Source organism: Sus scrofa, chromosome 14 (genome assembly GCF_000003025.6).
Source record: "Sus scrofa isolate TJ Tabasco breed Duroc chromosome 14, Sscrofa11.1, whole genome shotgun sequence".
Classification (NCBI taxonomy): Eukaryota; Metazoa; Chordata; class Mammalia; order Artiodactyla; family Suidae; genus Sus; species Sus scrofa.
Genome location: NC_010456.5, coordinates 135,374,434 through 135,389,589, shown reverse-complemented (window position 1 = coordinate 135,389,589; position 15,156 = coordinate 135,374,434). Strand labels below are relative to the sequence as shown.

At 49.0% G+C, this 15,156-nt stretch overlaps 1 protein-coding gene across 4 annotated transcripts in view; it reads left to right on the top strand.

Moving 5' to 3' along the window:
• ADAM12 (ADAM metallopeptidase domain 12) overlaps window positions 1-15,156 on the top strand; it is a 379,957-nt gene that overhangs the window by 292,555 nt on the left and 72,246 nt on the right. For all 4 annotated transcript variants that reach the window (XM_021072593.1, XM_021072591.1, XM_021072592.1 and 1 more), the window contains one exon: window positions 14,911-15,088. In XM_021072593.1, the coding sequence (XP_020928252.1) occupies window positions 14,911-15,088 (178 nt within the window). The remainder of the gene's footprint in view (window positions 1-14,910; window positions 15,089-15,156) is intronic.

Below are 15,156 nucleotides of genomic sequence, written 5' to 3'. Positions count from 1 at the left end.
GAGGTTGGAAGGGGTGTGGACAGGGAACATTCTGGAAGCAAGTCCAGTCTGAATCAATCCTTGAAGAATTAAATAGGGTTAGGAGACTCTCCTCGAGAATTCCTAGCTCATGTTACAGGAAAACTGGATTTATTTTTGAGGCAACCTCTCTGTCTGAAAATGTGATTTCAGAAACTAAAATTGACCCTTGTTTTCAGTGAAAAATTCCCGAGTTTCAGATGTGGTAGGAGTGGAGAGAATTCCGTTGTATTTGCAAAGTCCATATACCCTTTGAAGAACTTGCTTGCTTGAAAAGTCAGTGCTGAATGTACATAATTAAAACTCACCCCCTTTTGAAGTCTGAGGTTCTAGCTGAGGTCACGAAATACACTTATCATAAAGGGATTTCACGAAGATGGGATTGAAGGAAATATCTCCCCCTGTCAGCTCTTCAATGGAAGGTGGTTTTCATTTCTCAATGAAAAGTTTAAGGAGTTCCCATCCCATGGCTCAGCAGTTAAGGCTGGATACTGGCATCCATGAGGCTGCAGGTTCGATCCCTGGCCTCGCTCAGTGGGTTAAGGATCTGGTGTTGCCGTGAGCTGTGGTGTAGGTCACAGACTCGGCTTGGATCCTGCATTGCTGTGGCTGTGGTGTAGGCTGGCAGCTGTAGCTCCAATTTGCCCCTGGCCTGGGAACCTCCATATACCGTGGGTACAGCCCTAAAAAGACAAAAGACAAAAAAAAAAAAAAAAAAAAAAAAGAGAGAGAGAGAGAAAGTTGAAGAAAGCTTTCACTTCCTTTTTCAAAGTGCAAGGGAAAAAATTGAGCGTTTTATCCAAGAAGTAATTTTAAAAAGAGAGAGAGAAAAGAAACAGTAACATAATGAGGAACTTGAGGAACTTTAAAACATTCCCGATCAGAATCAATGTAATTATCCAGCCAGAGTAATTGAGTGGCTCCTTCGCGACGTGATCACGAGGAGAAATGAACAGGCAGGAGATGCTCCTGACAGCAGGTCAAGAGGACCCGTCAGTGCCCAACCTGGTCTCATTTCCTCTCCGTGGAATTCGATATTGCTCCCTGGAGAATAAAGGCATTTGTCTGCCGTTAATGCAGTGTTGGGAGGGTAAAAGTCAGTGCCCGAGGGCATGGCAGAAAGCGCTCTGCTCTCAAGCTGGGCACAGCACAGAGGTCAAGCAAAGGAGACCCATCTGCACAGCCAGCGCTCTTGAAAATCCAGTTTGGGGGAAATGAATGGAGGCAAACTTGACTTTGGTCCTAGAGGCTGCACCAGCCATGTCCTCATTCATCAGTGGTGTGAGATGGGTGTGGTTATACCCATTTTAGAGATGAAAGAGCTGGAACTCAGAAAGTTAAATGAGTTCCTGTTGTGGCTCAGTGGACTAAGGACCTGACATAGTATCCTTGAGGATACAGGTTCGATCCCAGGCCTCGCTCAGTGGCTTAAGAATCCAGCATTGCTGCAGGCTGCAGCATAGGATGCAGATGAGGCTCAGATCTGGTGTTGCAACGGATCTGGTGTTGCTATTGTGTAGGCTTCATCTGCAGCTCTGATTCAACCCCTAGCCTGGGAATTTCCATATGCCTTAGATGCAGCCATAAAAACAAAGAAAAAAAAAGTTAAATGAATTGCATAAACTACCCAGATGGAAGCCCCAGGATGTAAGGCTGAGTCACCAGGACCGAGGCCCCTGACTTGCCACCTTCCTATACTTATCACAAATAACATATTGCAGATAAGAATGTGCAGCAGCTATAAAGCTTGGGAAGAGGAGAAAGGCAGCCATCCTGGGTACCAGTCAGAGAAAGATGGGCTCAGTTCCCAACCACAGGCTTCGAGGGAGCTCTGGGATGTGGACGGAGGCTGAGACATGAGTAGCTGTGCCATCTCGCCCCCGGGGGTCAGCTTGGCTGTGTTTGCCATGTCTGGGCTTCATGTAAGAACTGAAGCCTTCTTAGTACAGAGCCTTGTCCCTGTGTGACTTCTGGGAAACAGGAAAGCTGGCCCATTTTTAAGCCATTTAGTTCTGCAAATCTCCTTCAACTTATGCTACAACAGCAGAGAATTATTTCCTGTCATTGCTCATTAATCCAGCATTTTATTTGTGGTAGAACATGTGTGAAAACATTGCTGCTGAAATTCTGCCAATCCCTCCCCCCTTACACACACACACACACACACACACACACACACACACACACACACACACGGCTTCCTCCTCTCTCCAGGACAAGTGGCAGGGAGACCGCAGGGTGAGATCAAGGGTAAAAGCCTCTCTGTAGCCAACAACATCCAGAAAGACCCACCCAGCTCCACTGGAACAGGAATTTTGTCTGTTTTTTTCATTGCTGAATCTCCAGCACCTACAGCAGTGTCCGGCACATAGTAGCTTTCAATGAATATTCTTGACGCGGTGGATAGATGGCTGGAAGGAGGATGGATGGGTGGGGAGATGGAGGATGGATGGAAGGATGATGGGTGTGGAGATGAATGGATGGATGGGCGCATGACTGAGTGGGCTGATAGCGATGGATAGATGATGGTGGGTGGGCGGGCGGATGGACGGAAGGATGGTGATTCCAGCACAATCAGACATGTGCAGGATAAAACCACACTTCACCTTCCATGTAATGGCTAAACTTCTGGGGAGACGATTCTGAGACTGTTGTCTTCTAGACTGTAGCATTTGCCATTTTCATTCATTGTATATTCCACACCATCTAGTTATAATAACTCACATGAATAAGTCCAATAAAATAAACAGAAAAACAAAAACAATAAAAAATAAGGACTGTGAAACCACAGGTTAATAGGAAGCTGTCAATAACCTTTTTTTTTTTTTTTTTTGGCTCCTTGGAGACCGAGTGATAGAAGCAATTTGCTTTTAACCCATGGAGTCCTTCCAGAAGTGGCTTCTCCTGAAAGTGTTGGCTTCATTTAGCTAAAGGAGGAGGACAGGGGATGTTGAACATATATAAAAAAAAAGAGTGGTTGTAAAAATAAGACCCTGGAGACCTCATAGATCATGCTCCGGTTTACAGAGAACTGTCACCCCTCCGTTCTCATTTAACTGTCACAGTCATAAGAAGAAAGGGCCGCTATAATCACCTCCGTTTTACAGATGAGAAAACAGGTTCAGGACAGCCAAGGCCCCGCAGTTAGCATCAGACTCACCTGTCAGCCCACAGCCTCTGGCCCATCCCTTGGCCCCTCACCAGGTGTCGGAGAGCAAAGGCACCTTTGATTCCCACTTGCGGGGGTGGGGGCCAGTCTTCACTGCTCTTGAGTTCCAGGGGCCCTGATGGCTACTCCAGCGCCCAGAGCTTGGCAAGGCAGGAACCCACCCCCACTGGGGACTTGGAAGTATCTGCCTAACCATTTTTTCCTGTTTGATTAAAAGTATCTTCCCTGTTACAAACTTGCAGAGTCGGCAGGAGCAACTGGCATGATGCAGACACGTCTGTCTGCTGGGGCAGGAGGGGAGGGCAGAGGCCCCTGGCCGAGGAAACTGCCCTCCATAAATCCCGGGATCTGTCCGTGTCTGCCAGAGCCCCAACCCCCACGAGCCCCACGCGGAGACTATGCTGTCTCGAAGCTGAAAGCCCGCTGAAGACCCGGCCGGGTGGGCTGGGTCCCCCACTGTGCTTCTGCTCCCCTGCCTGAGCCCCCTGCCTTTCAGGACTGGGTTCAGGAGGAAGTGGCCATCAGAGCACAGAAGTGAAAGGTCTACTTTTGGGTGATGCCTAGAGGCTCCCTGTGCGCCTCTCAACTGACCAGAGCTCAGCTGGTCCCCTGCTTTATGAAAAATCCTGGGACATTACATTACATCGGCACTTTAATTGGTTTCTGGGGAGGAGGAACAGAGGTCAAAGTTCACGTGTTAAAAACATGAATGATCACGTGGCGCAGACGGCTCCATCCTGGGCCCCAGGTGTTTGCTGTTAACAGTGGACGCGTCCGACGACCGACGTTTTTGATCATTGGCTCCCGGCCGGGTGGTCCACGTGCCCGTCCGGGGCCCATCTGGAAGGCCCGCGGGGTTGAGCGTTTAGTCCTGTCGCCATCCCGTGCCATTTCTGGAGCTGGCACGAGGGTGAGGTCTCCCTGTGGGTTGCACCTGGCTTCGATCCTGGTGTGTGAGCCGGGATGCTCAGGGTCGCACTGGGTGCCCTTGGCCGGACAGAGCGTGTACCTCCCACCCGACCCAGGAGAGTCCTGGAAAGCACGCTGCCTCCCGGGTGGGGGAGGTTTCTTCTGCCCGAAGCTCAAAGGTCGTTGAGACCCGGATCAGGCGCCCAACCTCCGTCAGGTGTGCGCATGCCCGCAGGTGTTCTCCGTCAATCCCAAGCTCCGCCCATCGTTTTTCTCGGCATCAGAGACGTTCCGGAGGGGCTGGAAGGTGCGCTTGGAGGAGCACGCGGGACCGTGGGCTTCACCTTGACCATCACCCGGCTGCGGGAGCACGCGGCACCTGGGCAGCTGCCCATCTCCTCCTGGATGCTGACTCCAGGCCTTTTGTGCCAGGTCGTGCCTGAGGCCCCTGCCCTGGGCTCACTCCTGGCATCTGCTGCTGCTGGCGGCCTCCTGGCTGCCCCAGAGCCCCAGGGTAGTTCGCCGGAAGAACGCAGGCCTACAGGTGAGAAAGCTCAGTCTGCGGTCCTGACTCTGGAACCGCGGGGCTGTGGCGAGGTGTCTCACCTCCCTGAGCCTCAGTGTCCTCACCTGTCAAATAGGAATGATGTAATCTGACTCACCCTGCGGTGAGTGAGCCCAGGGTGCCCACCAAGCTCCAGGGCCACCGCAGGGCCACGCTCAAGAGTGGTATCAACATTTTATTCTTCATCCCAGACCTGCAGGTGAAATGAAATCAAAAGCCCGGAAATGGGGTGACCTTGAGCTGCACCTCAGTCCTGCCAGGCTGCCGACAACAAGGCCGGTCACCACCGCCTGCCCCAACTGCGCATGCTTGTCGGTCACTGCTGAATTCTGTGCAAGGTGATTGCAAGTTTTTATTCCCAGGCATGATTGTGAAAGACCGGAAGATTTTTCTGAAGATGGCCCTAGAACTTTGGGGTTGAAACTCGGCCGAGCAAAGCCCATCGCAGCCAAGACCTCTTGCACCCGCTTGCTGTAAGCGGGCCTCGTGTCCCCCCAGGAGACAGTGACAACGTGGGAACTTGCTCCTACAGGAACCAGGAATGCGTAGAACTGGCCCCGAACTGCTTCTTCCTGGTTGTTTCGGGGAAAGCTCTTCAAGCCAGTAGCAGAAATTGGGATAAAGAGTCTCTGTTGTGAGAGAACAGAGGGCAGGCCTGGTCTGTCTGTGACCACTGTCCACTCCCAGCACCTGGCCTCGGCTGTGGAGGACAAGGTCGGGAGAATGAGGCAGGGAGCTCATGTCGCAGGAGCTTTGGGAAAGTCATGCGGAAAAAAAGTTGCAGGAATTGAGAACAACCACAGGTAACAGTCATCTAAACAGCGTCTTTGTTGGTTTGTGTTGGTCCTTCAGTTGGTTGTTTACGCGCCTGAGCCCATGCTCTGGTTGAGCTAGAAACAGCCCGGCCCTTCCAGAAAAAGCAGCCTCTAACGCCATCTGTGTATTCAAGCGAGGGATCCTCTTTAACTGCTTGATGATTCCTTTGCCTGAATCATCCTCTTTAATTTACTTGTACTTGTGGTTTTACAGTTGAAAGATGGCTACATTTTGGCTGCAAACGTAATGCATTTGGGTACATATTGGAAAATGTTTCTAAGCTCTAGAACTACAAGGCACTGGCAGTTGGTAATTTGAAATAAGCCAAAACAGTACCTCTGAGTGAGAAAAAGAAATGCATGTCTCTTTCATGCAAATGCTAGCAATTGACGTCTTTGAAAGTAACCCAAGACTTTCCCATCTGTGTTTAAAGCCCATTTGTCCTTTCCCTTGGCATGTGAGTTAGTTTTTATTCCCAGTTTAGAGATGTGAAGACTGAGGCTTGGTTTTAAATCTGAGCTTAAGTTTTAACTGATGGGGTGCTCAGCCTTAGCCTTCCAGTTTTCACTCTCCTCTGCCCTCTCTGTGCCCTGTGCTCAGATAGAGAATGCCTGCTGCATCCGTCACTTTCCACCGTCAGGAGAAAATAGAACTCCGTTTCAGTCTGCCAGAAAAAAATCAGTAGGAAGCAGGATGTCAGCAATGTATTTCCCCAAACCAGTTATCCCTTTTACCGTCTAATCATTTATCAGCTGTGGAAGATGTGAGGTTTTCTCTTTTTTTTCCCCCCGAGTCGATTTAAACAGAGAAATCTGGATGGCTTCCCCTCCCCAGTTTCCTGCGACGTTGGCTCTTCCTGCCACATCATTGAGTCCTCTCCAGGCCGTTCTCAGCATCTGCCCCAACTGGTCCATCCTTCTTCCTCCATCCCTTGCGTTTCTTTCCTGCAGTAAGCATGTGGACCGTTGTCACCTCCAGAGCTTGGAGCTGGGAAATCCGGATGCTTTCGGACCCAGCACCTGTTTGTTGGTGAGGCAGTGAGATCAAAAGAAGCATCGAGAACAGTGACCTGTAGCCCAGGTGAATCCAGCCTGACGGCAGCTGCTGTCCCTGGCTGCCTCATTTCCAGCAAGACAGAGTAATTCCCAGGGAGCTTTTTGCAAGGCAGATAACTCCCGACTTCCACTGTCAAGATTGATAAATGGGCTTAGTACGCTTCACCCCCAAGAATACGGCAGAGACGCACAATAGGCCCCTACAAGAAAAGAATTTTCTGACTTCAGATTTGTCAAAGTGAAAGTAACCCCTAATAATGTTTTACTTGGCAGCTTTGTGATGACTGAACTATTAAGCCGTGACTGCCTTTGTGGTGGGAAAAGCCGTAAGTGGCATTCCTCTTTGGAGAAGTGGGGTGTGTGTGTGCTTTCCAAAATCCCCCAGCTGTCTCTTTCATCCCCTTTTGATGTCTCATCTTGCATTCAGCATGATAAATGTGCCCCCAAGTGTCCTTGGGAGTTAAATATTAGGGGAAAGGACAGACGTGTCTAACCAAGAGGTCACATCTGGGCAGGAGTCAGCCACCCTGGCACAGTGTCTCTGCCTGTGAACTGCAAGCAGCTCTTTTTTCAGGCTCCTTAGGTGAATTCATTTTCAAGCGTTCTTGTGCCAAAAGAACGTATCATGCAAAAGGGCTTCTTTTCTGAATAATTTGCCATTGGATTGCTTTGCACCAGCTTATTGCTGCTATATGTCAATTCAATTAGCTGCTGTCCTGACATATTGGGGATAATTTATGAAAAGTATTAAAAAGCACGTTGTGAGGAGTTTGCCGAAAGCTGGGGAAGAAGCTAAGCCTTTGCCTTTTTAAACTGTTGACCTTGGGCTGCGGGGATTGTCAATGTCATGAGCAACGGTGTGACCCAATTTGAGGTTCTTTTTATTAATTGTCCAGGGAATAAGGCCATGAAATAAGAAAGGAAAATGAGCCAAAGGAAGGCAGAGCTCCCATGTTTCAGAGCTTGAAGCAAGTGGAAGGAACTTTTTTCAGAACAGAAACATCTCTCTGTTCATGGGCAGAACGTTTTGTGGCCCGTTAATTAGTAGAAGACAGTGATTAATCTGTTAACTGGCTATAATACTTAAAGACAAGCGAAACTCTGTGATTTGAATTTGGCTTTAAGAGACAGACACTCATGGAAGTTCCACCACATGCCTAACATCATACCAGCTTTCAAAATGCTGTACGTTGAGCCTTTCTTAGAAAATGAACCACAGTGGAAAACAGAAGTATTTCTCAGTACCAGAAAGGGGACCTAGGAGTTCCTGCCATGGCTCAGCAGTTAACAAACCCGACTAGCATCCATGAGGACACGAGTTCGATCCCTGGCCTCACTCAGTGGGATAAGGATCCGGCGTTGCCACGAGCTGTGGTGTAGGTCGGAGACGTGGCTCGGATCCCGAGTTGCTGTGGCTGTGGGGCAGCCTGGCAGCTATAGCTCTTATTGGACCCCTAGCCTGGGAACTTCCATATGCCTCAGGTGCAGCCCTAAAAAGACAAAAAAAAAAAAGTGACCTATAAAGCACCTAGTTTGTATTTCTTATTTGCACAAAGATATGGATTTGCCCATATGTTATATTGACAATGTTTGCATTTTAAGCCTAGGCCAGTTCCCAAATATTAATTTTGGTGGATCACCTGTGATGGTCAGCTGATGAACAGATACGTTTTGGTGTAGTCTTTCTCACAATGGAATATCATTCAATCATGGAAAAAAATGAAGTGCTAGTCATGCTACAGCAGGGATGAACCTTAAAAACAGGCGAGTGAAAGAAGCCAGGCGTGCAGGGTCACATGTTGGATGATTCCATGTACATGAAATGTCCAGACTAGACAAATTCAGAGCCGGAAAGCAGAGGAGTGGTTGACAGAGACTGGGTGTGGGGGTGGGGGGCAGGGGGTGAGGAGTGACTGCTTCACAGGCTGGGGTTTGTTTGCGGGCTCAGGAGGATGTTCTGGAATTAGAGGTGGTGGTTGCATGGCATAGGAAATGACCTAAAAGCCACTGGATTATATATCTGTAAGTGGTGCATTTCTGTGTCAGGCGAGTTTAACCTCGGTGGAAGATAAAATCACCGGGAGAGCTCGTTAAGCGTGTAGTTGCTGGGCTCCACCCTTGAGTTTTTCTGAGGCAGCGGGTCCGGGTGGAGCCTGTGCATTTGTGTCTCTGGTAGGTTGCCTGGTGATGCTGAAGCCGGGACCCCGCGCTGAGGAGCTCTGATCTGGGTGGTGGAAGGATTCTTCCTTTGCATGTAAATCGTATGTGAATCAGCACATCAAGTGTATTGACCACTGTCCTGGTTTCCGCCGTTTACTGCAGGCGGTCCAGTGCTGAACTGATAGCAACAGGGAGGAGAACGAGTTTTTCAAATAACTGAATTTATTATTTTCAAATCTAGCCTCTGCCATCCCCTAACTGTCACCTCTTCAGTTTCTCCTCATTTGCAAAATGGGAATAATAATACCCATCTCACCAGGTTGTTTTAAAAGTTTTAAATAAGAACTCCCCCCCGAGGTGCAACGGGATCGGCGGCGGCGTCTCTCTGTGGCGCCAGTGTGCAGATTCCATGGGGTGAGTTAAAGGACCTGGCATTGCTATAGCTGCAACAAAGGCTCAGATCTGATCCCTGGCAGGAAGAACTCCATATGCCACATATGCTGTGGTCAAAAAAGAAACAAAAATTATTTAAATAAGAAATTACAAGAAGAAAATAACGATGGGTCATGTAACTCAAAGCAGATTCTCAGTAGTTATTCCAAAAATGCAGTATATATCAATTCAGTATAATTATATACATTATTTTATATAATTTCTATATGTGGATAAATACACATGATGTGTTTATATATGTGAAGGTGTTTCTGGTATTTTATTTACACGAATGGAGAAGCAGTGCGGGGGCAGTGGGCAAACATTCAGCAAGGGGACGGGGGAAGGGCTGGGGCCGTGTTTGAATCATCTGGGATCCTCCTCAGAGCTTTAAACATCGTTACTTCTCTGCCGAGTCAGTGGTTGAAGGACTAAATGAAGGAGTAGTGATCCTACCGCATGAAAGGTTTAATTCTGCTGCCATCCACGGTTCAGAAGCAGCGTTGGTACCTGGGAAGCAGGGCGATGAGACTGGCAGTGCCAAGCATCTTCCTGGAGTCACTCTCTTGTGTGGCCAAATGGCAAAATAGCAATCTGAATAGTCTGCGCTGCTAGATCCTGACCGGACTCCGGACACTGGGCTGGGGCGGACCCCATGTCTCGTTCATGGTCCCCTGGTACATTGTTCATGCAACCAGTGAACTAGTCTCTGACTCCTTAAGCTGACTGTCAGTGGCGTCTCTTGTGCACGAGGCACTGTGCAGCCAGTGGCTCTTTGAGTATAAGAGGTGTTTGAATATGTACGAATTAGGACTCTGTTGTAACTAGAGGAGTCTAATACTTGGTATTATCAAATCTCTTATGTCTTGAGATACGCAGTAATATTTTTTGGCTGCATCCATGATATATGGAGGTTCCTGGTCCAGGGATTGAATTCCGAGCTGCAGCAATGCTGGATCTTTTAACACACTGCATCGGGCTGGGGATCGAACCCACACATCTATAGTGACTCAAGCTTCTGCATTCAGATCCTGAACTCACTGTGCCACAGTGCGAACTCCTGCAAATCATTTTAGATCCCTGAATTCTGTTTATTGAGGGAGACCATTGGGTTAGATGTAGTTTTTAGGGATGCTCTTATTTCTTCCCACAAGCACTTGACCGAGAGGATCCCAGCAGGAGGGAGATACATCCGTGTGCAGATCCTTGCTTGTCAGTCAAAACTAGTTTGCCAAAAACAAGGAGAGGGGAATAAGGGTTTGAAATTCTTATAAAAAGACCTCCGGGCATTATCGCCGTTTGGTCCATGCAGAGCAAACTCCCTTCCCTCATCCAGCAAGGCTCCAGGTTTGTCTTTCGCCGTGGGCATGACCTCGAAGGCCTGGGGGGAGTCTTCTCTGGGGAAGGGGTGGCCCCTCAGGGTGTGTTACTGAAAGAAGAGCGTGCCGCTTTTGCTGAAGAGTCTTCTAGGCCAGTCATGCCTGGCCGTTAACTTCCACCCCTTTCTAACGTGCCCGATCTGCTCCCTTATCTGCAAGCTCCATGATGGCCGGGATGTTTGTATGTTTTATCCCTTCCCACATCCCGAAAGCCTAGAACAATGCCTGGCACATAGTAGATGCTGAATGCATTATCGGCAAACTAATTGAACAGTAAGGGACAGGTTATTCAGCTTTTCTCCCGCTAAAACCTGACTCTGTCTAGATGCCCAAATAGGGCTCAGGAATATCCCACCGGAAGTAGTCACCGGTGCTCCGTGATGAGACATCATGAAAGGCTGGAGGCAGCATAGATACGCCGCGGATGCAAAAGGCCCTTCGATCACATTGCCATTTGCTTGATGAGGAGACTTCTCGGCGTTGGGCAGAGGCGTTTCTCCATCCTCACGCAGAGGTAGAAGTGGTGACCAGCCCAGGCCTCGGAGAAGGCAGGAAGGTGTGGGGAGGGGTCGCTGGCCTTCCCAGGGGGCCTCTCTGGGGTCACTTTGGTCCAGACCGGAGGGAGAGAGGACCCACTCAACATGGGCTCGGGGCCGGCTGCTGAGATTTTAATTGTGCTGGTGGAGAAGAGGCAGACACGGCCTTGGTGAAATCAGGCTGTGTGGTGTGAGGCCGGCTCTGAGCTGTCCGTGAGGGACTGTGAGAAAGGACCAGGCACAGTGAACTCATCACCACGTGTTTGGCATCCGAGGAGAACGTTGCTGCTTTGTTGTTCAGAGGCTCTTCAGGGCATTGGTGTCCAGACACCGTTCCTCAGAGCAGGCTTGGGAACCTGTGAATTGGGGGGATATTAGTTACCCACGATTCCAAGTGAGAGAGAACTTTAAAAGCATTTGGGGTTCTTGCTTCAACAGAACAGGAAGCAACTGAGAGCTGGAAATGTGTTATGACGCAGGTAGCTCTCCCTCTGTCCGACCACATCCCACGCAGACACAGAAAGAGTCATTTTTTGCCCATAATGATCTGTTCTGCCCTCCTCTCCCAGACCCGCCTTACAACCTGGACTTAAATGGATATCATTCATCTTGTTTCTATCCCTTTTTAAAAATGTCAACCGCCCCCAAAAAACACCCCATAACGTCCTTGTTTTTTAAACGACACCAGGAGAGGATTTGCTGGCCTATGCTCTTCAGTCCAGGATGCCAGCAGCCACCCTCTGCTCCCTAGGTACCATTCTGTCCCTGGGCTTCTCGAAACTACCATGGATCTTGCTAGAAAACCCTTCTCGAGGCTTGCAATTTATCCTGATGTCTTTCCTAATTAACTGTTAACATGTTCTAGAAATCAGTCCCCTCCCAGAACGAATGGATGAGAGTTCATCCCAACTCCTGATTACACAGCACTGAGTGAGAATGAGGCTTCATCCCCCCCGCAGCCAGGCCCCAAGATGCACGTGTCCTACTAACAGCTCACACGGAGAAGGTTCCACCTCCTCCTTCACAAAGGAAAGCACTGGCCTCAATTCGCTGCGTGACGTACAAAGCCCTTCTAAATGGACAGAATTCCAATTTTTCTGGGGTCGCATCATCTGAAACTATTCAGCCTCACTTTGATACCCGGAGTAATTGACCTGATGCCAAGGAAAGTTTCCCTGTGGTGCAGCGGGTTAAGGAGCCGCTGTTGTTACAGCAGCGGCTCAGGTTCAGTCCCTGGCCTGGGAACTTCTGCATGCTGAGGGTGCAGCAAAAAAAAAAAAAAAAGAAGAAAAAGAAAAAAATTAAAAAAGGGAAATTACAAAGGATTTGAAAGAAACTTCGTCCCAGCACTACAGATAAGCCCTGGTTTATTGCCTCGGTATCTAAGAGCAAGACTTGCATGCATTTATCTGTAGGTTAGAATTATGCTTCAGTGTTAATAACCTGAAACTGACAGAAAGCACTTGGGAAGATAGTACAGTCTCGCCCGTTGGGCCCTGGACAGCATCACGATTCTGAAATAGTGCCAAACTCGGTCATTAAACGGCGCCTCGTCTGCCGTCCTCAGGGAAACATAGCAGCGTGCGTTGGATTGGCCAGTTGATAGGGACCCACTTATAAGGCCATCCTGTAATTGTCTGCAGGGGAGGGGGGCCTGGGCTTGCTGGTCAGCAGGCCTGCTCCCTCACTAAGTGGCAAAACCTTCTGCGTTTCTGGTCTGCTTCTCCCTTGTGACAATGCTGCTTGAGGCAGGGGAAGATGCATTTGTGAAAGAGGGAGAGAGCATATGTCTGGAGCAGCAGCTATTGTAGAAACTGCCCCCTGCCCCATTGTCAGTGGCTTACTGTAACAGAGACGTGTTTCCCTTCCATGTGACACTGGGGGCTCAGGGCTGGCCAGTGAGTCAGGACCTGGTGCCATGTCTGGCTCCTCCACCGCCCAGGATGTTGGAATACTCTGAGCTCCGCCGGCAGCAGGGACAAGGACGAAACAAAAGGAAGGGGCAGTCACTTCACCATCTTCCACCGGAAGTAACCCACATCCCTTCACCTCTGCCAATTCTGTCACCAAGAATGATCCCACGGCCCCTTGCCCCCGGTGCAGGGGGGCGCCACAGCCCCTCTATTCCGTGGACGCAGGAGCCCGAACTTCGCAGGGAAGTCGAGCAGCTCTGCCGTGTCCCTGACTCGAGGCAGGAGCAGGACCTGCGCTTCTGGCTACCTCCGTTCTCTTGGAGCCGTGCTTGGAGGACAGCGATCTGCCTCTCACAGGCCCCAGCGGAGCAGTGTGGGCTGCCCTTGACCCCATGGGGACTGTGACCTTAAAACCCAGGGATTGATAAGCTCAGCCATTTGTACTTTTTCCCGCCTTTGCGATCGCGATTGCCTTTATTATCATTATTTTTTGGAAGGTCCCAAGCTAGAGGTCAAATCGGAGCTTCAGCTGCCAGCCTATACACCACAGCCACAGCAATGCCAGACTCTTAACCCACAGAGCAGGGTCAGGGATCGAACCTACATCCTCATGGATACTGGTCGGTTTCATTCACCACTGAGCCACAACGGAAACTCCCCTTTATTTTTATTCTTTTTTTTATTTATTTGTGCTTGCTCTTTGTTTTTTTCTTCATACTCTTTATTTATTTTTATTCTTTATTGAAATACAGTTAATCTACAATGTTGTGTGAGTTTTGGGGGGTATAGCAAAGTGATTCCATTAGGCATATAGATTCTTTCCCATTATAGGTTATTATAAGATCCTTTTCCATTAATAATTTCTTACAAGATGTTGATTATAGTTCCCTGTGCCACACAGTGGGCCCTTGTTATCTGTTTTATACACAGTAGTATGTATCTGCTAATCCTACTTCTGATGTGTCCTTCCCCACCCCCTTTCATCTTTGTCAACCATGCATTTGTTTTCTGTGTCTATGAGTCTATTTTTGTTCTGTAAATAAGTTCATTTGTATCATTTTTTTTAGATTCTGCATATAAGTGGTATCATATGATTTTTGTCTATCTCTGTCTGACTTAGTATGACAATTTCTAGGTCCATCCATGTTGCTGCAAATGGCATTATTTTGTTCTTTTTTACGACTGAGTAATACTCCATCGTGCATGTATACCACATCTGCTTTATCCAGTCTTCTGTTGATGGACATTTAAGTTGCTTCCATGTCTTGGCTAGTATAAGTAGTGCTACAAGGAACATTGGGGTGCATGTATCTTTTCAAATTGGAATTTTCCTCTTTTCCAGGTAGATGCCCAGGAGTGGGATTCCTAGATCCTAGGGTAGCTCTCTTTTTAGTTTTTGAAGGAACCTCCATTCTGTCCTCCGTTGCGGTTGTACCAATTTCCATTCCCATCAACTATGTGGGAGGTTTCCGTTTTCTCTACCCTCTCTCCAGAATTTGTTATTTGTAGAATTTCTGATGATGGCCATTCTGGTCACTGAAGTTAGGATACTGCCTCACACCCTACACAAAAATAAACTCAAAATGGCTTAAAGACTTTTCAAAGTTCCGTTTTAAAACCTTTGTCCTTTCCAGCATGACCTTGGTAACTATGTTCACGTCACAAGCTGCAGACCCTAAGAATTCACTTTCTGTTGTATCATTTCACACGGACTCTGTCTGAACTTGTTGATTCAAAAGCCATCGAAAGGCCATTTCTTTTTGGATAAATGCTTTCAGGTCAGTGGTGGTGGAAGGGTGCAGGATTGGACCTCGGGTATAGCTTCAGGCCTTTGCTCACTGAGCCTAACAGTGGCCGCCTGGGCAAAGGGTGCCCGTGGGCTCCACTCCAGCTGTGCCAGGAGGACGCCTGAGGCCATTCTGCGCCCTGGGGACTGACAGGCTGGCTCTCCTCCGCAGGTACCCGTTCCCCGTGGTGTTCAGCAGCTGCAGCCGGAAGGACCTGGAGGCCAGCCTGGAGAAGGGCATGGGCGTGTGTCTTTTCAACCTGCCGGAGGTGCAGCCGTCCTTCGGGGGCCAGAAGTGCGGGAACGGATACGTGGAAGAGGGCGAGGAGTGCGACTGTGGGGAGCCGGAGGTAAGAGAGACATTTCCCGAACATCCGCCTCGCATTCGCGGCTGGGCAAAGAAGCCGGCACCCGAGGG